General features: G+C 43.8%; 1 protein-coding gene and 1 long non-coding RNA gene across 2 annotated transcripts in view; both read left to right on the top strand.

The window, feature by feature from the left end:
- LOC129382735 (uncharacterized) overlaps positions 1–25,386 on the top strand; it is a 484,451-nt gene that overhangs the window by 279,696 nt on the left and 179,369 nt on the right. The gene's annotated exons all lie outside the window — the stretch shown is intronic.
- The window catches only part of LOC126523535 (glutamate receptor ionotropic, kainate 2-like), a 239,018-nt gene that overhangs the window by 197,911 nt on the left and 15,721 nt on the right, over positions 1–25,386 (top strand). The window contains exons 8-10 of the mRNA XM_050172135.3: positions 2,929–3,033; positions 13,625–13,738; positions 14,689–14,895. Of these exons, the coding sequence (XP_050028092.2) occupies positions 2,929–3,033; positions 13,625–13,738; positions 14,689–14,895 (426 nt within the window). The remainder of the gene's footprint in view (positions 1–2,928; positions 3,034–13,624; positions 13,739–14,688; positions 14,896–25,386) is intronic.

Raw genomic sequence — 25,386 nt, 5'->3', positions numbered from 1 at the left:
GTGTAATCTAGCTTTTTTCTTTTCTCACTTGAACGCTATGGTTACTAACTCGGCTATATCAATATCAATATAGGTTATTTTTGCATTTCACAGGTAATTAGTCTTTAGATTGCGCATGAATTCTTTTTCAACTACGAGTAAACTTATTATAGCCGTGCGTTTCTTGCTCTTTCATGACAATATTTGGAAACCACCTGTGTCAGGAAGCATTACACTACTTGTTGAGCTAAATTCTTCTAAGAGGTGAACATTATCTTCAAGAATATTGAGAAGGAATAATAGATTAAATGACAATCTTTCCCTAATTGCCTTTTAAGCTAATTACTTATGGTTCATGTTCCATATCACGAATTTTAGCCCGTGACTTCAAAGTGAAGACCACTTGAACCTTATTCTGAGGATAACAGTTACCAAAAATGCGTTTCCATAAGTCGCGGCGAAATTCATAGGTGTTCCAGCAACATGGGAGATTCAATGCAAACAAAAGGTGTTTTGTTAAAAATGTAAGTACAAGAACAGTGCATTTTACCGGAAGTTTGCCAGCGCTTAGCTCAAAACTGCTGCTAGACTTAAAATTTGTTCTATGCAGATGTGCCTTGTGAAATCACTGGCTTCATTACGTAAATTTCAATATGGGCATTAAAGAATTTAGTTAAAAAGTTTATTTGTGAGATTTTGTTAATAAGTCGAAAATTCATTTTGACTTCCAGTGTGAGTAATGTGCGCGTCTTGGAGTAATCCATCTGAAAGTAGATTTGCGCTCACACGCAGATGATCTTTAAAAGATATGTTAACGTTTCAAATATTTTATTTACTGAAGTGTCCTCGCTTTAGGCAATTGTGGAAATCTAAATTTTTCATTTATTGCAAACACATATTGACTATTGCTTCCTGCGTAATCTTTTGTTGCAATTGTGGCTAATAACAAAACTTTTAACTTAATCTCCCAAATTTGTCGCTCTTATTAAAAAAAAAAAACGTCCCAGTCTCGCCCGTAATTTGAAGCATCGATTGCGATAGAAAATTAGTGCACAGCTATAGGAAGTAGAGGGGGTAGTTTTATCGGCCTTGTAAACATGGAAACATTCGCTCACTAATTGAATTAAATGTGGCGTCAGCGCGCACAAGCAAGCATGAACACATTCCACTAGATGAGCGCGGACACCGACGGTCAAAACGCTGGTACGAGCAACGCGGCAGCAGCAGCGAGCGAAGTCACCTTCGCCCGGCCTACCGCTTCAATGCAAGAGCAGCGAGCACACATCGCGCACAAAGGGATACGTCTGTCGATCATCTCCAAGTTACCGCGCGCGGCCGTACAAAGTGCACACTTGTAGGCGTAGTCGGACATGCTCCTCTCCCTTCCTTGCGGCCTCCCACTTGCCTCCGTATACGGCGCGCGAGCTTGAGGCGCGGAGAGCAGTTGCCCTTTGGCCCGGTCGCAATATGCGCAGTTGCTAGTGGAGCACAACGACGCCCCCCCCCCCCCCTCTCCACTATGACGCACGGCCTTTCGCGCGGCGAAACACGGCGCGTTTGCTCTCCGCTTTCTTCGTTCGCGCGCGTCAGATTGAGCCGCGATCGTCGGCTTTCCTCGCGTGCGATCACTGGCACATACAACATATACGCGTGGCGACTATATTGGACAGTTTAAGTACTGCGCCATGACGATACTTACGCAGCACGCAAGCGCTTTACGGAACATAGCAGCGCGTATCACGTCAGGGCTTTTAGTACTGGGAAATCCCCACGTAAGTAAGCGCGCAAGCGTCGTTAAACGCCTGGCGCGTCGGAGCGCGTTGGCCTCGTCCGGCAGTGGATCTAACCATCGGCCGGACTATAGACTCAGTTGTTTTGGCCAACGTGACGTAACGTATGCGCACAAACAGCGCACTCTGAGCACTTTCTCAAAAACAAAGTTAATATGTTTTGCTATGGATTCCCACCTTGCAGGATCCTGGAATGGGTTCTGCGCGTTCACTTCACGCAAAGCCAAATCGTAAACAATGGAAAAATACAGCCTTCCGCTTGCCGCCTTTGACGCCGCCATATTGCGACACTCCATTTTATCGCACTCTCCCGAACAAAGGAGAACAAGGAGAGCAGCACGCAAGAATCGGATGCGTGCCTACGCGGTAGCTGCGTACGCAACTCGTACCATTCGTGTTGCGTTATGCACATGTGCACTTTGCAAAACGTAGCAATCTTACGTACACAACACCGTTGCGCACGCAACGTACGCAGTACTGAAGCTTTCTATTATAGTCCTTACGCCCACACCATACGCCCACGCCAGGGGAGGCGCGCAAGCTCGCGTCCGCGCCCACGCCTGCGCAGACAGTGCGGCTCAGCTCGTACGCGTCGAAACGCGGCACGATCCCGGTGCTCTCTGTTATCGCGCGCTTGGGCTTCCTCGCGTCGGCGCGCTTGGCTACGCAGCTACGGCGCTGTAGATTCAATTCTCAGTAAAGCAGATTTATATCGTGCTAGAAAGTGTATCCTTCTTTCTTTGTGCTGAGCTAACAGCTCAAAAAATATAACAGTTACGTTTACAAATACCGAAGCATTCTGAAACACTGTCAATAAGAAAGTGTGAAGTCGCGTTTTCCAAGGCGGTTGTAAGCGAGCCCAGTGAACCCATGCTGTCGCGCGCATGGAAGCGCATCTTTGTGGATGCCAACCACCATTGCTCGCGAGGCGTGGCAGGCGCAAGACGCCTAGACGCGAACTTGGCCGCGTCCGCAAGCGTACGTGTGGTTTTGGCTTTAGACTTTATATGGAACATTACGGCAACAGCAAAAAGAGGCAAAAATTGTAACAATATAATAAACAGCGCACCAATTCAACGCAACAATATAATGACCAACTCTCGCTGTCTTATTGCTAGGCAGCAAAACAACACTCGATATTTCCTTTTTTGTCTTGCAGAGCACTGTCTCAGGTCTCACCGGAAGACTTCAGTTCGACACGTTTGGATATCGAACGAATCTATCGCTTTCCGTTGTTCAGCTCAAGGAAGCCGGACTATCAGAGGTAAGCACATTATGCGGTTGCTTAATTCATTCTTCCACCTGCGAAGTTTCTTACCCCGAAGCGATGCCTGGGCTATAAGATGTACCAGAGCGGAAGACGTCAGAAAATTTTCTTCACGTGTCTTCTTCAACTTCCTTCAGATTGCCTGCAACATCGTTCTGTTATTCCGCTGTCCTCAAAATGCGCCCTGTGCTGCCCGAAACATTGTTGTGCATGATAGCGGACGGCCACGGCAATTAAACCAAGGGCGCTATAACGTAAAGCTATTTTAAACGTTTCTATTCCAATTCTGCAATCAGCTCTAATCAGCGATTGGTCAAAAACTTGCTTGTACCACCCCCACTTCGCCTGTCAGTCACGCGACGTCACGCAAACCGCGATAGCTCCCCATCTGATACGAGATGTGCACATTGATTATGCATGATTGAACCGAACAAAAGAAAATTGATTATTTCTGATTCTACGCGTTTCCGCCATTGGCCCTCGGCTATTGGTCAAAAGCTTTAGGGCTGCAGCCACTTCACCTGCCTGTCACGCGACGTCACCAAACCACGAAAACTAACCGCGGCAAAGTGACGTGTACGCGTTAAAGGTGCATTAATATGCCGAACAAAACTGAATTTTTTTTCTGAATAGCCGCAGGCTGCCCCGTTCCAAAAGGAATAAAAGATGGCGGCCGTTGATTGCTCCTGCACTGGCTACTGCCACTTTCCTGAGAGGATGGGTTTATATGCGTACAATAAAACTTCTTGCGTTGTCGTACAGCGTTTTCGAGCACTTTCGGCACGTTTACGGCCTCGCTCTGCCAAATTTTCTTTGCAGAGGATTCGTTTTATCGGCATTTATAACTGTCCGTTCCACACGGCCCTGATTTCAGGCAAGCCACCGCAAGCTAAGTAAGAAAAAGCGGACATATCGCAGACTCCGGCACTGCCCTTTCTATCCGGTTATCTATTTGCTGTTCACTGGCCGGCCTCATCGAATCCCTCCTCACTTGAACGTGCTCCTAGTCTCTTGTTAGCCAATTAGATAAGACAAGCCGTTCAGTGTAGGAGATGTTATTCGTTTTTAAAGCAAACAAAAGTGACCACCTATAAACGACGAGAGCGTTTGATTGGTCTGTTTAGACAACCCTGCGGTCACTGCCCGATGCTTGCGTTGGCGGTTATGCAAGTATGACATCAGGAGATTGGAATAAAAACACATTGGAGTAGGTATGCGATATAGGGCTCAAACGCGGGCAGATGGACGGGCGGGCTAGTAGGTTGACGTATGAAAATCAGAGGAACGACCAGACAAGGCGCTTACTCGTAGCTGAAGAATTTATTGAACAAGTTCGACATATATACAGAACGAAGTTATTGCTCATGTGGTGTTAAACATTGATAAGAAATCAAGACAATATGGATACACAGTTCTTAAGAGTCGTGGAAGTTGAAGCTGAACGTGCACTTGTGCTAACAGTCAGGAAAAATAATTTCTTATCATAAAGCAAGACACAAGCACGGCTGACGTAATTGTCACCGCTTTTTCTAATTTCAATGGCTCTTGTTAGTTTGCAGTGTTAGTTTGCAGTGTTTGCAAATATTCTGCCTTGTCGCTGTCCTGTCGTCTAGACTTGTCCATCCACTCTGTCTCGTTATTACTGCGTCTTGTCTGTTCGTAGCACGTTAAAAAAATTTGGAGGATAAATCAACGGGGATTATTATTAATGAGTACGTGTAAGGTATATGGTAGTTGAAATGGTATATAAACTGGGGGTCACAGAATGCACAGTTCTTTTTGGAACTTTCTAATCAATAGAATATAACATTACACACTGTGCACGGGTATTTCAGAGTAAAATTAAGAGTAGCTTTCATAGATGGTATATTGAAAGTAATAAACTAATTAAAAATAATGAAGAGAGCTCTTATTGCTAGTGCATTTGTCTCGTATGAAGTATCATGTGCATACCATCATCTCCAGCGTAAAAACAAAGCTCCTATGACAACTGAGAAACGCTTCTGCAATATGCTTTTCTTGTATTCAGTGCTCAATTCACGATGATTATGTTCATTATAGTAACAATTATATTTCTTTCTCTTTGTAGAGCAGTATATTTTAAGAACAGCAATAAGAAGGCGTATGTTTAGCAAACCAGGAGGCCCTGGAAGTCATGAAAGCCATTTTACTGTTCGTATTCAAGACCAGCGCCGTTCTTTTTCTTGAACGATGAAGCGTACGTGATCTCGGACGCCGCTCTTCTGACGTTCCGCATATTTTGCCAGTCATATAAGAATCAAGAACGCTGGCTCCTATTCTGTCCTTCCCGATCAAAATAAAAAGCGTAAGTGCAGATCGCATCTTTGTGCTGAACGTACGTGTCTGGCGTACAAAAAGGCTTGGTGTTTATTCTAGAAAAATGGCTCCATAGTGTTCAGACAGGCCTCTGTGGAGAACGAAAAAGTTCTGGGCCCACCGCACTACATAAATGAAAGCGCCGAAAAAATTTATCAAGAAAAATACATTGAGGGGCATATAAAAGTAGGGCCCAGAAATGAACAGAGATATTACTAAGGCGAAGGCCTCTCGGTTAGTGCTATAGCGATTGTCCGTAGCTGGGTGCACTACCAAGAAAAACTTTTGAAATTAGGAGATCTTCAGGATACTGAGGTACTTGTTTCGCCAACCTAACTTTAGATAAATCATGTTGATCTTTACGTAAACAATACAGGGTGTCGAAATATATGTAGCCTGAAGCTTTGTAATCGTGCATCGTCCTGTGATCGCCAAACAGTTTCAATTGTTTGTATTGGTTCAAATTAATTGGCCTCACTGAAGGCTGCTGAAAGCTTATATTTACAAAAAACAAAAATCGGGCTGTTGCTTATGCCTGTTGTATTTTGCCAACTGACTAGTCAAAATAGATCATTTTTGCCAACAGTGTTTTTACCAGTATTTATTATTCCTTCAGTTTCAAAAATATACAATTCAAAGAAAGAAATATCAAGCAAGGAGAAAAAAAGAAGAGCAAGGTAACTAAGCATACTGGCACAAACGCGTTGTCCCTAAACCTAAAATGGCCAAAAATGCATTTCGGCCTATCTTTTTTTCGTTTCATTGAAGAATAGGATGGTCCTGGCAAATATCTGCATCCTGGGGCATTTACTGCTATAGCCAAATTTCATCGAGCTCATGAAGTGTTGCTGAACTAATTTCTTTAAAGAAGGCAAATAATATCTGAAATGGTGACACATTCATCTACTAGTGTATCGCTTTTATTGCTTACCACTAGTATCGTTCTGGCAAATAAATACTAACGCCCGCGCACACTGACATTCTTCACACGAAGTGCGTCCGCTGGTTTTCTTTCTGTGCTCGTTTCTATTTCTTTTTTAAAGAGAACAGTTCATTAAACGCAGTCAAATAACTGACAGTACAGTTTACCGCAATGCACTCGTTTGCATGTCATCAGAATGGCACTAGAAAGCCTAAATCGGGGACGTTAATGTCGACTTGGTTTATTCCGGGCCCCTCCTTTCATGACTTTCTAATGAGGCAACCGGAACACATCGCACTCGCCACAGTCGAATTCCGCTTCAGACTGCAAGCGCACAGAAATGCGGACAGCACGTCCACGCTCGGGGTGTGCCCGCGATAGCGTCGCCGTAAACTAGGCATGCGAATTTCGAACAACGCGTTACGGCGTCTGCCCACTCGTATTTCCTGCACTTCACAAGAGTGCTTGTTATTTATTCAGCTACTCAGTGCTTCACTGGCGCAAACCTGGAGATGTTTTCGGTCGCAAGCTTCAGACCGATTTAGTACTGTAGCCTTTGTATGTGCGTTTTGTTCTTTTAAACCCGTTCGACGCGTATGCGGCTCAGGTTGGAGTCATTGGGTCTTCGCTTAAGTGCTTTTTTTTTTTTAATTTCCCTTCACGAAACTCCTTCCTCGCTTGGCGCGTAATTGCAGAGCACGATCGATAACTTCACTCTAAACTAGCACTGCGAACTACGCATTTTTGTGTGTGTGTGTGTGCATAATTTTAGGCATAACAAAACGACCAACAGCAAACGTGTAAAAAAAAGTACAGTTCGCATTTCCGCAACATGCATTAGATCTAAGAACCTCTTGCCATTCCATTTTTTATGTTTGTTACCCTGTTCTTATTACTCGAATTTCCGTGGGCACAACACAGGCTGCCGCGTTTTCTAATATCATCACTGATAATGCAGCAAGGAGTCCAAATAAACGGCACAAAATTGGTTAGGTTCCTAAGTGTAGCCCGAACTTCCAGCCTGAGTCGTCGAACATAATAGCTTGCTACGGCAAGGGAGCATTTGCATTTCATGTACCACTTCGAAAAAAAAGAAGAAATGCTAGTATGCTCAAGGACGTGCGAATATAGTTCCGCAATATCCGGGCGAAGTTGTTTTATGGAATCACCATGACTGATACGTATACTGCTTGAACGCTTTAATGTAGTTCTGCTTTGTCACTAAAAGAGGAGAAAAGCACGAAACAGTACTGTAAATAGTTGCACAGCGCAACACCAAATCCGGCGGCTAAAACGAGATAAAAATGAATATCCTAATATAGTAACTCGGCACTGGACCCGTTGAAACATCAATGCAGGGACTAAAGCACTACTTGGTGTCTGTTACATACCACTCAATGCCACTTCTGATTTCTGCCAATAACTTAATAACGTCATAAGCGAACTGGTAACAGCCCGCCTAAACGCGCAAATCCTGTTTTTCGATGATTGTCACTTCCCGCAGATAGACTGGTGTAACATAGAATTATTATCGGTATCCAGACACGCAGAGGCAAAGAACTTTGTAGATTTCGGCCGTAACCTTAACCTTTCTCGCCTTGTAACTGAACCAACCAGCATTTCGCAGCAAACTGCTAACGTCTTCGATCTCGTACTAACCGGCCACCCTGACAGTCCTTCATCCATTTGTTATTTAACCGAGATCAGTGATCACACAGTAATCCATGACACTTTCTCATTCAGTTTATTGCGACGCGATCCCTTTAAGAAAACACTATGCATGGCTATACGACAAAGAAAATTACGAAGCAATAACTGAAGCTTTGAATACGTTCTTTCCTCTACTTGAATCAACTTTGCAAGACAATTCCCTTAACAGCAACCGGACAAACTTCAAGAATAAACCAAGTGACCTTACAAAGAAATTTATTCCTAAAGTCACCTTTCGTTCCTCTCAGCGAAACCAACGGTTCACAAAAGCCCTAAAACGCCTAGAAAATAAAAAAGCGTCTTTATTGCACCGCCAAGCAAAGAGGACGCCCATGCGTCCTCTTTGTGTTCCTCATCTTCCGGCATGGAAGAGATTAAATAAAAAATTAAAAAAAAAAACACGACGCATTATGCCGCAGCATATCTGTCTTTGATATTTGCCTAGTCTCTTTCCTCAGGTTTCATTCCAGATGACTGGAAAATTGAGAAGGTCGTTCCAGGCCACAGATCAGGTAACAGAAAGTCGACGCTAAATTACCGCACCATCTCCCTAGCAAGCGTCTCTTGTGAAATCATGGAACATGTCATGATATCTCTTATCATGAATTTTCTTGACTCGAAGGACTTTTTTTATCCGGCTCAGCACGGATTCCGCAAAAGTTCCTCGTGTGAGACACAGATTGCCATCTTCCTGCACGATGTTCACACTAACCTTGAAACTAACATACAAACTGACAATTTTCCTGGATTTCTCTAAGGCCTTCGATAAAGCCCTTCGTCAGCGTCTACCATTGCAACTTACATGTCTTAATTTACATCCTTATGTTCTGAGTTGGACGATAGAATTTCTTAGTAACGGCTCCCAATCTGTCATTATAGAAAGTCGCCTATCTAGCCCTTTGCCAGTAACATCAGGCGTCCGTCAAGAATCTGTTCTTGACCCTCTATTATTTTCAATATATATTAACTACTTACCTTCACATGGGTTCTCTAACATCCGAAGTTTCGCCGATGACTGTGTCATTTATCACAATATACGTAGCACCTCCAATCAAACAACCCTGCAGAAAGACTTCGCCAACATTCTAACATGGTGTGATGATTGGATAATGTCACTTAATGCTCTAAATCTAAAGCTATGTCAGTCACTCGTAGCACTAATCCCCTGGTATTTCTTTACCAAATCGGAAGCATGCCTCCCGAATAGGTCCGTTCATATAACCACCTAGGTGTCACTGTGTGCAATCATCTGTCCTGGCATAAACATATTTCTGACACTATATCACCTGCTAATAAGGCACTAGGCTTTTTAAAGCGTACTCTCCATCAGGCTCCACAAAACGTAAAGCTGCTTGCATACAAATCCCTTGCTCGAGCAAAACTAGAATATGCATCTATGCATCTGGAGCCCACATCAAGCATCTCTTATCAGCTCACTTGAATCTGTTCGTAACCGCGCTACTAGGCTCAATCACTAAGAATATTCATATGATGTCGGTATTTAAGCTTTTAAAGCAGAATCCATATTAACACTAGTATCTAACAGAGGACACCCATTGCTAGTCTTGAGCTCTATCCCAAGTCCTTTTTCAGCGCCCTTCACCATGCGCCATACATCGTTCCCCCCCCCCCCCCCCCCAGCACGCATCTCTCACCGCACCAGTCAAGCGCACCAAGTCGCACGCCCGCGTGCCCCAACCGCTCATTTTTCTGCCTCATTCGTTCCTCGAACAGCTGAAGACTAAAACGGCCTTGCTGCTGACATTGTTGACATCGCTTGCCTGTCTTTGCTCCAACAGCGTGTGATGATTGATCACTTTGCATATATAGCTAATGGTGCATACATAACGTGGAACTTATGTAAAACCCACGCACCTCCTGCGGGGGTCGTTAAGGACAATAAACACAACTGAACTGAAGTACCCGGTGGAAATTTATTTACGACATTGCTTCATGAATTGATAGAAACTGTCCCGTCATTACATCACATGAGCTGGTGATAGTAAATCACTTAGGCTACTTGTCCCTCCACGTTAAGCGGCGTCCGACAGTGCTCTGTGGAATGCTCGACTCTTCTGACTGCTCTCCTGCTCTTGCACTGTACGCTGGTAGAGAATCTCTACATGGTGCGTTTCCGCTGCTTCCCAAGTCGTGCGACCGTGTGGGCGGGCCACTGGTGCTCCTTTGTTTTCGTTTCCGTTTTCAATACATTATACCTCCTTGAGTAATTATTTCGTTGGTTCCTTAGTCAATTGATTGAGCGATTGATCGGTGGCTATAATGTATTTGTTCATTCACTGAGTGACCTGTCGTTACGCATAAAAACATGAAGAATCTTTTCTTTTTTTTACGCAGCACCATCGCACCTTGGCACGTACACAACGCTTCATACATTGGTACAACGTAGAGTTTCCCAAAACATACACACAACAAACAGCAGGAGTTGAACTCAGGACCACCGTGTCAAAGACGAGCGCTCTCACCACTACACCGTGAACGCGTATTTTTTTTTTTTTTTACGTTGCATTTATATACGAAAGCGCATACTTGTGAAACGAGTATATGTGAGACAGATATTTACGTTTGTTCATACATATGTCTACAAATTGTATTTTAAATTTGCACGTAGCGTGGATACTTTCGAGATGAAATAGAAACACTTTTTTCGTTGCAAATGGCTTCATGTGTACGTATATGTGCGACTGGCAACTGTTGCGTGTTCTCCGTGCATACCTCGACTGATGTTGGCGTGCAAACATCAGATTTATTGCTATACTGTGGTTGGGAAATGGGCATGCTACTCGACTGCTCAGCGCTCACCTCTATCGTTTTTCCTCGCGCATAGCTGCCGCATTTCGATAAAACGCGAAATACGAATAAACACGCTTGTTTTGCAGCTCGCGCGTGTACGTTAACAGCGCCAGTTCTGAGTGCTGTGTGGTGTCGCTAATCGCACAAATTCTAGTTCGCGACGTTAAACCCTAGAAATTGTTCTTTCCAACGATTGCTTCGCGAGCGCTTTAAATGTCTCCGATACAGGCGCACGCATGCTTTTTCCTTAATTCGCATCTCTGACCTATGGCATGCATACTTGAATTGGGTCACTTGAAAATTTAGCATCGAAGTTTTGACTTGCTATTTAAAGTGATGGATGTGGTGGTGGTGGCCATGATGTTGCTACAGGCGGGGATAGCCGAGCCGACCGAGTCAGCGAGTGCTCGGCATAATGTCGGCATAATGTCATGCTGCAGGCATAATGTCCGAATAGTAACAACAACGGCAACAAAACGTTTCATGTACAAGGCCAACGCGAACAGTCACCTCATTTGATGGCAGCTGGAACCTGAACCACCAGCTCACACTGATCGTTACGCCTGTATCGGCCGCCTGGCTGCCTTGTTCACGGGCGTATTTGCTAGTGTTTACGTTGACTATTCTGCGTACGTGAAGTGACGCTGAGACCACTTACGACTGATGCCGACCAAACTTCAGAATGCGCCGGTGCCTGCTAATTTGTGTGTGCACACCAATAAACCGTAACAAATCAACTGATAGGAGCGAAGATTTTGCATAAAAATCAACATCTCAATCATATCTACGCTCATATTTTAAAGCAACGACATTTTTGCCTACACTCTCAGGTGTTGCGTGAATGCTGGTTGCGGCTGGGTCGGTTGGTATCTCGAGGATATATTTCTGGCTATATGTGCGGACTTTATATGTGTGCTGAAATGTAGTGGCACTAAGGCAGGGGTAGGAAACGGGCCTATAACACTCGTGTATGTGGACTGAGACAGTGGCGCGGGTAGACGTACCGCTGTTTTTCGTAATGAAGAAAGTAAATTCCTGCATAAATCCTGAACATATAATGTCGTCTCATAGGTATTTCCGGAGCACACCAATTTTCTTAAGGGATTACGCATCATATATGATCGTTTCTTTGATTTACTTGATGCTTGATATACCATTCGGTAGGTGCCCGTAGCCAGTTCTTGCTTAATCCTTCAGAAAGGGTATGTCCTACACTGTACCGCAAGTGGCACAGAATTCCTACATGTAGCGAGATCTGTGTTGTACTTCTATGTGCACGAACTTGTCATCACTATTCTTCCTTCGGAAACGTTCTACATCACCTGCATTCTCGTGACATCGCTGCAAAGAAGTTACTCAAATTCTCACCACATTTAGCGTTTCTATTTTGGCATAGGTTGTGCAAAATGTAGATCATAAACATACATAAAACGACAAAAAATGTGTGGGATTAAAGTTTTCATGTTTATTGTGCGCAAAAATCAACACGTCATTAGGCTGTACGGTGCATAGAATGAAAGCAAACACAATAGTATTATCTATTGCCACTACTTCTAAAGCACATATTTAAATTAGAGCATCACTGAAGCTTCCCTGCACGAATACATTCGTACATGTGTGTCTAATCTGCGTAATTATATTTTATAAGTTTTCTTAATAGCAGCTAATAAACAGAACTCCTCTATCTGACATTAACTCTAAATTTGTACAAGGAAGCCACTGATCTCCGAGTCTGTGCCCGTGTAGCTTATATGAAGTATGGAAATGAAAAGAAGCTATAGATGCACAATACCTTCCTACACTCAAGGAATTACCTGCTCCATATGTATATGATCACACATACATCCCTTATAGTATAGATGCGAACATCCACCAAACGGCCATTGCTTTTGTCATTGGGCAAAAAAAACAACTGCTTTTTGAACCATATACTGGTAGAATATAACATCCTGATCTACCGCGTAGGTGTGCTGGTCACCTGGCCTCACCGCTCCAAGCTCCTTTTTACTCTAAGTCAACCAAATGCCCAGCTCCTAAGAGTACCGTCGATTTTAAACCCTGAAATGCAAATAGTATGTAGCTAAGATTGCACAAAACTTGCAATGACATATTGTTGAACAGTTGGCACGTGCTACTTATTCCTTAACGCTGATCCACATAAATGTTATTTGATTGAAACCTATCCTTATGGCAGTAATTACATCATTCGATATATTAACTCCCACCATATTTATTCTCTTTTGGGTTGCGGATATGTGTTGTGTATATCTAATTTCCCTTTCCGTTGAAGTAATAATAATTGATCGACAATATCTGCATTTCATAAGACACCTTGACACTGTATGACAAAAACGCACAAACACAAGACAGCGCAGCAACGCGCACCAGGTCAGAACGCGGTTACTTGCATCACTCTCTCCGCTTTCCCTCTCTAAGCCCAGCTCTCTTTTTAACCTCTGGTATCATGCTCGAACCTGCCCATATTTTCCTGCCGCCTTTGCTTCGTACGCTGCAGTGCAAGAATGGGCAGCGGGCATGATAGCGGTAACGGGGGCAACGCGATAGCAGCCATGGCAGTGGCAATGAATGTAGCGCAGAGAGAGAGGCAAGGCGTCTTTTTCCATGCACCTTCACCTGACTTCGTGTCTTTAGCGCTCATCTCGCCCACAAATGAGTCTTTCAGCAAATGCTAACTAGGCCGAGGGGCAGTACTCCTGAAACGTGTGTACTCCTGTGTACTGCTACACAGGCACGTGTAACTTTACTGAAACATTTTTCCTTTTTTTTCGACCGCCTGTTTTGTTTCAGGTTGGCACGTGGGACGAACGTCGTGGAGTTCACTTCAGCAAGAATCAAAGCGAGGTGTACGAGGAGGTGGCTCACACACTGCGAAATAAAACACTCCGAGTCGTGACCATTGTGGTGAGCACCGGATTGCTAATTATTTTCTCGTGCCACTAGAAATATGGCGTGGATCATTTGCGTACATGTAAACCTAGCAGAAATTACGTGGGAAAACGGCACGCTTTATCCTGGGGGGAAGAGTCCCGTGAAACATGTAAATACATTTTCGCAGACCACACTTCAAATACCGGTTATTTAAAATAGCGCACTACGTTGTTGCTTTTAATTTCTGACGGTGTGTCGAGCAACTGGCGTACGCTGTATTAGTTATGAAGTAGACGACCGGTCTTTTCCGAGTGCTCCGTCGGTGGTTCAAAGGTCATCCGTCATTCAAAAGGTCATTCACAGGCTCCGTCATGTATTCAGAGCAACTCAGCTTTACTGCGAACGTAAACAGGCTCTCTCGGGAAAAATGAAGCCTTATTACCGCTATTAGAGCAGCTTATCTCTTGTCATAGAGATTTAAAACTAGCTTGTGCTAACAAACGCTGCCAGAGCAGTCCGAAAAAGACCGGTCGTGTATGCCATAAAATATTTGCCTTGCTTTTCCTATCGTCGTTTAACAGTTTACCAAGTGAAACGTTTCGCAGTAGTAAGAGTGCTGGTTTGTCAGGTGCCTCACAGGGTCGCTCGTAAAGTGGCAAAATGATTTTGTTTTCTTGTACAACACAGATAGCACAGTGTAATTCTGCGATAGAAGATACCGTAGTTGAAAACTGTGGATTAATTGTGACCCTTGGGGCTGCGCTCCAAAATACCTGGCACTAGATATTACGGTCGTGCACAGTAAAATATTTTTCTACGGGCAGCCCCCTGAACGGTGCCAAATTGTTATGTACATAATTACCTTGTCTTCGATTTATTTCCTGCTGTTTGGGAACTACGGGTGTACGTTTAGCCTTTAGCGTAAGCGAACTCAACGATGGTCACGTGAAGTTGTTTTGTTTTCTTTTCTTTTTTTCCCCCAGAGCGAGCCCTACGTTGTATTACACAAGGACTCCAAGTCTGCACCAGCGGGTGAAAATAGGCTGGATGGATTTTGCGTCGACATCCTTCGGCAGATGGCGCTGATGATGGGATTCCGCTTCGAACTGCGGCTTGTGCGCGATGGTACTTACGGCACGGTCAATGCGCGCGGGGAGTGGAGTGGCATCATCCGCGAGGTCATGGACAGGGTGAGTCCTCACTCTTCGCGCCACAACCTACAAAGGGTCGTCACCCGTTACCAAAACTACGTGCCCTTCTGTATGCGTGAGACCGCGACCATGAAAGATATACCGGTCGTAACAAATAGGCGAATAAACTTCTCTGCACCAATATATGTTCAAATCCCGTGCCTGCCTCACGGAGATAGGACGGCGATCGTCGAGAGGCAGTTATGCGTCGACGTGGAGTGTTTTTGATGTCAAATGCAGTAGGCTTACACATATGAAGGGTTCATTCAAATGCGAGCATGCAGGCTCCCTAGCGTAGGCGGAATCGCAGAACCTTCCAGGTGTGCATATAATGAACACGTCGTTCGGCAGGAGGTGATTGTGTGCAGGAGGTGAACGGGCCTCCGGCATTTTTAACGCTTAGTTGTAATCATTTCATGGACTGAAAATTACTTCACGTGAATGAAGGACTTGAATACCACAAAACTCGTTATGTTAACAATGCACAATAGGCCACTATGCAGATAAAAGTGTATGAATACAACTTTAATGCGGTGGCTGTTTTTGTTCTAATCGTACTTTTTGGCAGTATCACTACACGAGAACCTACTACAAAATCCGCTCAGCTGCAATTTTAAACTGTGTATTCATAGATCATATAAGACACGTAGCGTGCAGTTCGACTGCAGCATGGGGATAATATTGGGCTGGAGAAAACAAGAATGACCGCTCGATACTTCACAGATTGGAGAGCACGAACGTGCAACATTGAAACTGTTGATCAATGTCGACAGGACAAATAAAAGCACTGAATACAATATATATTTATGAGCAATATACAACTAGAAGTACTATACAACAAGAGTCCAGCATTTTGTGTACATTTTAGATGCCTCATTCCTTATTTTTAGAGCAATATCAAGAATATTTCATGCAGAATACGCATAGCATGGTAAAATTACCATAGATATTTCAGGTTAAACAGGAAAAAATTTGCACTTTGCGCCAAAAGGCGACCCATTGACAGCGATAGCAAAGCGTTAGAGAATTACACGGAAGTAAGGTCTGTGGCTTGATATTCCACATCAGTTCCACTAAACATTAACGTACTGATTGAATTAGCAAACGTGGTATGACATGCTCACAGACAAACCTGACCGGATGTCATTCGGTGACCTTGAGCACTACTGCGTCACAATTAGCCACAATGCTGGCGTGATGAAGTGCACCGTTAGAGATGAGATTGCGGGAACTCGAACTCTAAATGCGCGACGGGCGCGTATGAAGCAACTATACATTTCAGTCTCTGCAACTGCCGCAGACTTTCTCCAAGATACGGCTCGCGAGCTGTGTGCGCTCAGCCACGCGGACTGCGATGGGTAGCCACGGCCGGTCTAGCATAGGACACTCGCGCCCACCTCGCGTAGCAGGCGCTTGTTCACACGACCTCCGTCACGCGGAGCGCGAGAATCAGGCGCGCGTCAAGCCACCGTCCTTCTCGGCTAACCCGTCGCATATTTTTCCTCATATCAACAATATACTCCGCAAGAACCGCTTCTTCTTATCGCACTTGAAATTTATATGAACATTATATGAAGACAATGGTGAAAATTCACCCGCAGTGCCCATACAACTGCTATCGCAGCGGAAAGTGTCACATTTCTCGTCATAACCACGGATTAGAGACAAATGCGGCATAGTCTATTAAAGAGGGAGTGTGGAAGCCACATTGAAGTGAAAAAAAATTTTGCGGCGTGAACTACTTCGACTAATGCTCCCTTCGCACTCATCGCCACGTGCTCATGCAGGCCCTAGCAGCAAAATATAAATCAAAATTATGCTTCGCAGTGGAATTCTTTCAATATCCCTCAGAACGGTCATACATTGAATGAAAACTAAGAACGTCTAGAGCCATACGCGATTGATTCGACGCCTTTTGGGTAAATTGATGCGAAACACTGAAGTTTGAATCTTAATAACTGCGACGACACACACAGCCTTAGGCCAACCATCTTTATAACCAGCCATTGTGACGTTGAGTGTTCCGTGGAGAGAAGTACCAGTTTTAATGAGATGCATTTTCGTGTCACCAATGTCGCTCGCAGCTTCAATCCTATCTAACATGTGCGTGGCGCAAGTAGAGTGTGTTGTCATAATAGCGCCGGCCATTGAAGTGAATAGGTTAGATCTATGTTCAGGAAGAATGTTCCGAAATATATAAGGAGCGGAATATTTTCAGCTCTCTGTTGACTGGCGTTATAGAAAGCAGCAAATAAATTTTCGGTTAAGCACAACGACATGATAGGCCAATATCTCTGTTTGGGAATATCACTGGATTCACCAGAAGAAGACATCGTAAAAACCTGAAATGTAAAAAAGAAAAGAGAAAGATGTCACGTCTTATCGCACGACGCAGTCGCTTTCAAGCCTACTATGCCAAGCTGAAGGCACGTCTCTCGCGAATTTAGGTGTCCTTGGAAAATGAATGTATACGTAAAAACGTGTACACTTACAGGGAGTTGCAACACAAGGGGACATAAACAGCTCTCAAGGGGGCAAACTATACAAATAGATATTTTTCGGAATATTGATTTGAAGATCCATTTGATGACATTCAGTGTCGTAGCTGCACACCAATATTTTTTGCAGAATAATAACGATGAGAGTTTAGGTACGCGCTGCGCATCTTTCTAACTATAGAGCACGTCCAATTTTCTCCTGAAAGCCGTGACAAAAAAAAAAAAAAAAAAGAGGTAGACGGAAAAAAAAGTCGACGCTTTATGGCAGAGCCTGTTTACGGAAGAAGTAGCATGCGCCGCCCCCTCCTCCCGTCCCACAAAAAAATATTAATGAAAGCTGTCGGCGAGAACAGAATCCTGCTTTATGAGGACACTACCCCTTCTTTGATCGTGCAGATTTCTGGCCTCGTTAATCATTGCGCACGCCAGCTTAAACGCGAAGGCCGCCTGCGGCGTCCTACATAATCGTCGCCAATGGGAGGCGGAGGAGCTCGCCGGGGGAGGAGGGAGGACCGGCATCGAGTGCGTTCGCGTGGCATGTTTCCCAATATGGATTTGCGCCGTTGAAGGGCCCCGAGCTTACGTGTCTCTCTGTCTTTGTTGTGCGGTACGCTTCACTGGGGAGCGAGGACGAGAGCGTTTTCCAATAGGTTTGCAGAAACGCGCCTCGCTGCTGTTTTCTGTAATTTTATTTATTTATGATTTGTTATTGAGAAGTACTATTTTTTTATTTTAGTCCATTCTTTTGTGGAATCCTACAAAAATGTTTATATATTTAGTTTTTTTTTTATATCTGCTGCTCTCTGTAGATTAAAGAAAAAATGTGTTAAACGCAGTGTATATTCCCTTGATAAATGATCTGAAGAAATTGCACGACTCAGCGATCCCTTTGGCTGTGCACTTATTTGCAATGACAGCAACTATAATTATCCCGCTGTAAAGACCAGTATCTTGCAATTCTGCTTTCTTGCGTGTTCTTCAAACGACGGCGTTCGCCCACTAGGCGAGTCTACAACAAACAAGCCTACAAAAGAATGCGCGCACCGATTTTTTTTCCGGAAAAGAATTCTAACGAAAAAAGATGAGTACAAGTAAGCTTACAAGAGCCAAGAGAGTGACCAGCGCGTTAATTTAGCTTATATATGCCCTTGAATGCAGGGAGCATAACGCATAAGTGATGCGGCACATTGACGCCCAGGCAATCGTTACATTGTGCTATTATTCACAGTCATTCTTATTCGCTTCACTTAATGGTTGCCCAGTCACGTTCTTTTTCCTCTGACTTCTCTCTTATCTCGCCGTCTCTACGTTGCCTTCTTTTTTGTATCCTTTGCCGGTCCTCTGTCCCCTCATAACATTGTCAGTAAAGATTATGTCTATTTTTCTTTTCGAATCTCAAGAGCACTTTCAACTATGGGGTTTTACGTGCCAAAACCACTTTCCGATTATGAGGCACGCCGTAGTGGGGGACTCCGGAAATTTGGACCACCTGGGGATCTTTAACGTGCACCTAAATCTAAGTACACGGGTGTTTTCGCATTTCGCCCCCATCGAAATGCGGCCGCCGTAGCCGCGATTCGATCCCGCGACCTCGTGCTCAGCAGCCCAACACCATAGCCACTGAGCAACCACGGCGGGTTCAAGAGCACTTTCTCTCAATATTATCACAGTCCTCGTATCTTCATTGTGTCTTTTCTAGACTGCTTCTGTAAAATGTCCTTTTTTTTGTGTGTATGTAACAATGTTGAAGAGCACTATATTCGGTGATAAAACGCTTTTCAGCGCTAAGATATTAGGTGGACCAGATATCCACTGCAAATCAACAACGTTAAAATTGCACCAAATTGGTCAAAGGTTGTCTGGCAAAATACGTTCACCAAGAAGAAAAGTTCTGTTCTAATGATGAAATCAAGAAAATCATGCATACCCATATTCTGGAAAAATATAAACCAATGCTCAGCCACCGCTATGAGAAAGTAGCATTGCTTTAAGTTCAACCCAAAGTTATTTGACCACTATAATGATAAAAGTAATATCAAATCGAGTAGAAATTGCTTAAAAGGCATTGTAAACGAACCATAAGCGATATTAGAAATTATAAGAGGGGAAAGATTGAGGAAACAGTAAAAAATATGCCCGCAGCATGAAATGAGAGAGAACAAAACTTGGCATAGGACAGAGCTATATGTATGCAGTGAAATGTTAACAGGGTAATGTCATCAGCAAATTCAATGATGCAATGAAAGCAGCTCAATAATTCTATATTGACGTTGCAATAAACACAGCAGCCACCCAACATTCATTGGAAGTAGTGATTAACAGGATACAGAGGCTCCTGCTATACCTAGTGATGAAATTAGAAGCGCCTTGCAAGACAGGTCGAGGTTAAAAGCTACATGAGAAGATGGAATAACTCTCGATTTATCCAAAGATTGTGCAAATATTATGCTTCAAAAGCTTGCAGGTGTTAATACGGAATGCCTCACAACTTCAAGTGTAGCAGAGAGCTCGAAGAATGCCAACAATAAAACAATCCATAAGAAAGGAGACGTTAAATAATTGATCACATGTAGTCCCAATAGCTTTTCAGTATTGTATAAATTATTCACCAAAATAATTTTTAATAGGATCAGAACAACCCATGACTTTAGTTAACGCAAGAGAACAGGCTGGCGTCAGGAAGGAATATTCTACAATGGATCACATTCATGCCATCAATCTAACAACCGAGGCATGTTCTGAGTACAATGAAGCTCTCTATGTGGCTTTCATAGATACGAAAAAGGCATTTGATTAAGTAAAGGTACCAGTAGTCATGGAGGCATTGCGTATTAAAGAACAGGAGGCATACGTAAATATCTTGACAAACAACTCCAAAGATTCCACTGCTACCATGCTACTACACTAGAAAAGTAAAAAAAATACCTCTCAAGAAAGGGGTCTGGCAATGAGGCACAGTCTCTTCAATGCTATTCACTGCATGCTTAGAAGTAGTATTCAAGCTGTTGGATTGGAAAAGCTTGGGAGTGATGATCCACTATTATTACGTCAAAAAACTTCCGTTTACAAATGACATTGTCATGTTTAGCAACGTTGAAGATGAATTGCAACAAGTGTTTTAGCAGGCACGTACCCAGGATTTTCTTTTGGCGGGGGGGCCCATACCAAGGTTACTTTTCTATGCAAATGAGGGGTGGTACCTTTACTAGTACAAATGTGAATAACGCCCGCCATTCGCCATAAAAACGGGTAACCCCGCAAAATAGAAATGAAATAAGGTGTATCTCACAAGTAGTACGCCTGTGAGATACACCTCTTCTTTACTTGGCAAACAAGGAATCACATCGAATGGACTCGCGCAGGAAAGAAGCGCAGGAAGAACACTGCCGAGAAGAAGTAAACAAACGAAAGTGCAAAATAAAGATTTCTATAATCATCATCAGCCTATTTTATGTCCACTGCAGGACGAAGGCCTCTCCCTATAGGAGATGTCTATAGTAGCATACAACTTTAAAAAACAGCAGTTGGCAACCATGGCACACAGACCACGTGGGGTTGTTACTCCGCCAGCCAATCACAGAAGCAAACAACATCGTCTTCATGCGGCCTTTTCAAAATAGCGTCGTTCTTGATACCTCCGGAGCGTCTGCTGTTCTTGAAGAGTCTTTTCATCGACACAAGCAATGAGGTGTGCAACAGACATGGTCAAAGCGTAGGGAGTCTGAGAATTTCACTATTCGAAAGTCTACCCGCCTTGGTTGCTTAGTTGCTATGGGGTTGGGCTGCTAAGCACGAAGTCTCGGGATCGAATCCTGACCACAGCGGCCGCATTTCGATGCCGAGGCAATGCGAAAACACCCGTATACTTTGATTTACGCGCACGTTAAAAAACCCCAGGTTGTCTAAATTTCCGGAGTCCCCCGCTACGGCGTGCCTCATTATCAGATCGTGATTTCGGCACATAATACTCTAATTAATTAAATATTGAAAAGTCTGCGGTACTGCTAATTTCACTGCTGGGCCCTCTTACTCAAGAAATTACAATTCCAACTGAAGTGAAACTTGACAATAAATAGTTGCAGCGAAGCAAGCATTTTATTTCGCTTCAATAAAGAATTAGGCTTTCGCCATTCCACTATAATAGGCGAGGGAAAACGTATAAAATTATGCGCTAATAATCTTATTTTTGTGGGCACCGTCTTATTTGGGTAAGAGGAAAAGTTTGAAGTACCAATTAATTCCAGCCTCGCGGAGGAACAGTGCCTGGTGGTTATGAGGGCATCGGCAGGGCTTCGCTGCAGACTTAGGTTGTATCCGACTATAGTAGCGTTTGTTTTAATTAGCTCTGGAAGTATTACAGAGAAATATATATTTACCGAACAATCACAATTCTTTTGGATCCCTCGTTTACGGCTCTACCAAGGGAAGTGCCAAAACCGACTCGTATTCTTATTTGGGAAGTGGCGTAATGATGCGTGGCCGCCAGTCCCGTACAACCGCGTAGAGCGCAGGACGCTGCGGTTCTAGACGCACTGCGCCGACCGCGGAAGGTTAGGAAGACACCTACATGAGCACAGCAGAGAAGTGGCTACGTCAGGCGGCTCAACTGATAACTGTAGAAGTGTCATTCAAAACACACAAAATCATTCTCCACTTCCGGAAGCTTTTCTCTACTTCCCTTTTAAATAAAAAGATGTTGATCCATAAATATTTCCGTGAACAATGGTTAAATTTGTTCATTTTGGCTTTTCCTTCCTGTTTGGCTGTTGATTTGGCTTAATTTCTCAACTGCTTGCGACTCTTGTTTCCAGTTGCCAATTTTGCACAAACAGTGATGTACAATTAGGGAAAAACCAGAGGAGGTAACGGTTGACGATCATATTGTTTATGGGTTTAAGGGTTATTGCAGAGTTTGACGATGAACGCTGTTTCGCATTATTTTAATTTGCACTCTATTTAACCCATATCGCGGGTATATGATTCCGAGGATATGCCAACGTAGCGTCGAGCCGTCACTCGGGGAAATAATGAACTAAAGGAAAAGTAAAACTCAACTGGCGTTTTCTCCGGCTGCAACTCGTACCTCAAGCGTACAGACCAGCTGACTTAGAACCGAATACCTTTCCTGGTCCCTGGATCAGTCTAAACAGAGAAGGTTGAACTAACGAAGCAACAGCCATGCGCGTGACCGTTGAACAGATGGTGACAACTGAACGCATCTACAGTTAATCGCGCGGGCACTGAATCATCTCCTGGGCCTTCACACCGCAGGAGATGCCGATAAATACCGCCATAATAAGGAGTGAAAAAGGCAGCAAAATGTTGACCACCAAATAGCTGTCAAGTCTCGACATTGATTTGGTGGCGCTTTAGGAACTTGTGTGAGGATTGGTGGCGCGGACGGGGAGGGGAGGGGGGTGGGGGGTATGCCGCTTAATTTCGGAAGAGGCCGCCTCCCCCTCCCCCCCCCCCCTGGGTATGTGCCTGGTTTTTAGGTCTTAACTGAGAATGTGTAGGAGCAGGATGGAATATAATATGCAGGAGACAAAACTTGTAGTCAATAGCATGGCAAGGGAACAAAAATTCATTATCGCCAGTCAGCCTATGGAATGTGTGTACGAGAATATGTGTCAGTCTAGGTCAGTTAGTCACTGGAGGCAGTAATCATGTGAAGAAAGTTCACAGAGTAATGAAAAATGGGTTAGAGTCATACAGCAAGCATTACCAAATTTGTACTCGGAGCTTGCCATTGTCGTTGGAAAGAAAAGCACGCAATCATTGCATTTTACTGGTACTAACATATGGGGCAGAAACTTGGAGATTGACAAAGAAACTCGAGAAGAAGTTAAGGACCACACAAAGAGTGACGGAATGAAGAACGTTAGGCGTGACATTAAGAGACAGGAAAGACAGAGGTCTGAATAAGAGAGCAAAATGGGATTGCCGGTATTCCTTTGAAAGAGAAAGAGAAATTAAGAGAAATTAACGGCTGGTGGGCAGGCCATGTTGTACGTTGGGATAATAACCGGTGGACAATTGGGGTTACAGAGTGGGTGCCAACGGCAGGGAAGGGCAGTAGCGGACGGCAGAAAATTAGGAGGGGTGATGAAATTAGGAGATTTGCAGACGCAACCTGGAATTAGCTAGCTCAAGACACAGGTAATTTGAGATCACTGGGACAGGCCTTCGTCCTGCAGTAGACATCAAAAACAACAAGAAGATGATGATGATGAAAGAAAGACTACCACAATCACGTACCTGTGTTTTTGTGTAAAATAAGCCGTTTTTTTTCACAGCTCGCGTTGATTATTACGATGATGATAAAGAACCTGGTTCTCTGCGATACCTTGTTTATGCGTGCTTATGCATTGTTTATGCATTGTTTATGCGTACGACGGTTGCAGCCGATTGCCTTACAGAAAAGTTCTTCAACGCGCTTTTAAAAATCAGGTACTGCCGACTGCGCACGAACTAAACACCAAACATACCACCGGCAGGATTTCCGAGCAAGTCAAACGAGCCAGTCAGAATGTTGTTGTCTTAGCACTACCGTTTCTTGCATTTGCACTTCGGCCGACTTTGACTGGAGTGGTACATCTAAGTTTGTTCGCCTCTTGGAAACGTACTAGCCGCCACTTGTTTTTATTTGCTTTATTTCCAGTTCTAGTCTGCGTCTCAGTGCGCTGTCCTTTGATCCTCGCTTATCGTATTAGCGCGAGGGCTTTCGCTCGCCTTGTACTCGGTTTCTTCACGAAAGCAGTGTCCCTGCGAGTGCGAGATAAACACAGGAAGCTTACCCAAAGTCAGCTCTGTGCGAAAACAAAAGTTTGATGCTCTTCAGCGTTTTGCAGAGTGCGCTGTTGCTGCGCGGATGGCCAAACTTCCTAACTACGCTTCCGCAGATGTCAAATAAGCTTTTGCTTCATTGAAACGCTTTCGTGCGTGGACACTGCATCTTACTGACTCGATAATGCGTGAAAATAAAGAACACGTGCCCTTCGGAAGTCCTAAAGCATACTCGATTTTATTTGCAAACAGGCTACAAACAACTTCGCTCTTTACGTCAGTCTACACTTAACAGAAAGCTTTCACTCGGGCGCTCTCATCTAAACACATGGGAATAGCTAAATTGTTTTTCTCTTCGATTGCTCCACCGATTTTGATACGGGTTGCCACATGGAAAATGAAAAGTTAAAATTTTGTGAATGAAGCAAGCGCATTCTTAATTTATACCATAAAATAAAAAGGAGCATAAATGTTACAATGCCAAATTAGAAAAAAAGAGAACTCATGTATCCATATTTATCACTCTTTATCTCAGGAATGAATAAAAAAAAACGATTTCACACTTTCGTAATCTGCGCCTAATAATACGTCTAAAGTCGTCAAAATTGATGCACTAGTCATCACAAAAGAATATACTGGTAATTTCCGAGTGGGACTTCATCCAAACCCTTCTAAACGTTGTAACAATTTCACATACATGCATAAATCGATGCATCACATTTGTACGCTTGGGATGCTGTAATAGGTGCAGTTTACAGAACTGCGATATCTGTTTTTGACGCAGACACTGATTTGGAAACACCGTGCTTTTGCTTTGTTTAGGCTTAGCAATGTTCGGCAATTTGAGGACAATTGTAAAATAAAATTTAAGGTCAGAGTTTACCATTTTGGTGCTTATATTTGCTAGAATCTAACTTTCTCTTTAAGATACAACACATTTCATTAAACCCGATAATGTGGCCCCTTCATTATATTATTCGTGCGCCTTATAGATGTCTTGGAATACGGGAATCACAGTTGATTCCTATCTAACGATTCCCGCGGGGTCGAATCGCGGCCACGGCGGCCGCATTTCGATGGGGGCGAAATGCGAGAACACCCGTGTACTTAGATTTAGGTGCACGTTAAAGAACCCCAGGTAGTCGAAATTTCCGGAGTCCTCCAGTACGGCGTGCCTCATGATCAGAAAGTGGTTTTGGCACGTAAA

The sequence above is a fragment of the Dermacentor andersoni genome, chromosome 6 (genome assembly GCF_023375885.2).
Source record: "Dermacentor andersoni chromosome 6, qqDerAnde1_hic_scaffold, whole genome shotgun sequence".
Classification (NCBI taxonomy): domain Eukaryota; kingdom Metazoa; phylum Arthropoda; class Arachnida; order Ixodida; family Ixodidae; genus Dermacentor; species Dermacentor andersoni.
This window is presented reverse-complemented; position numbering and strand designations above follow the sequence as displayed.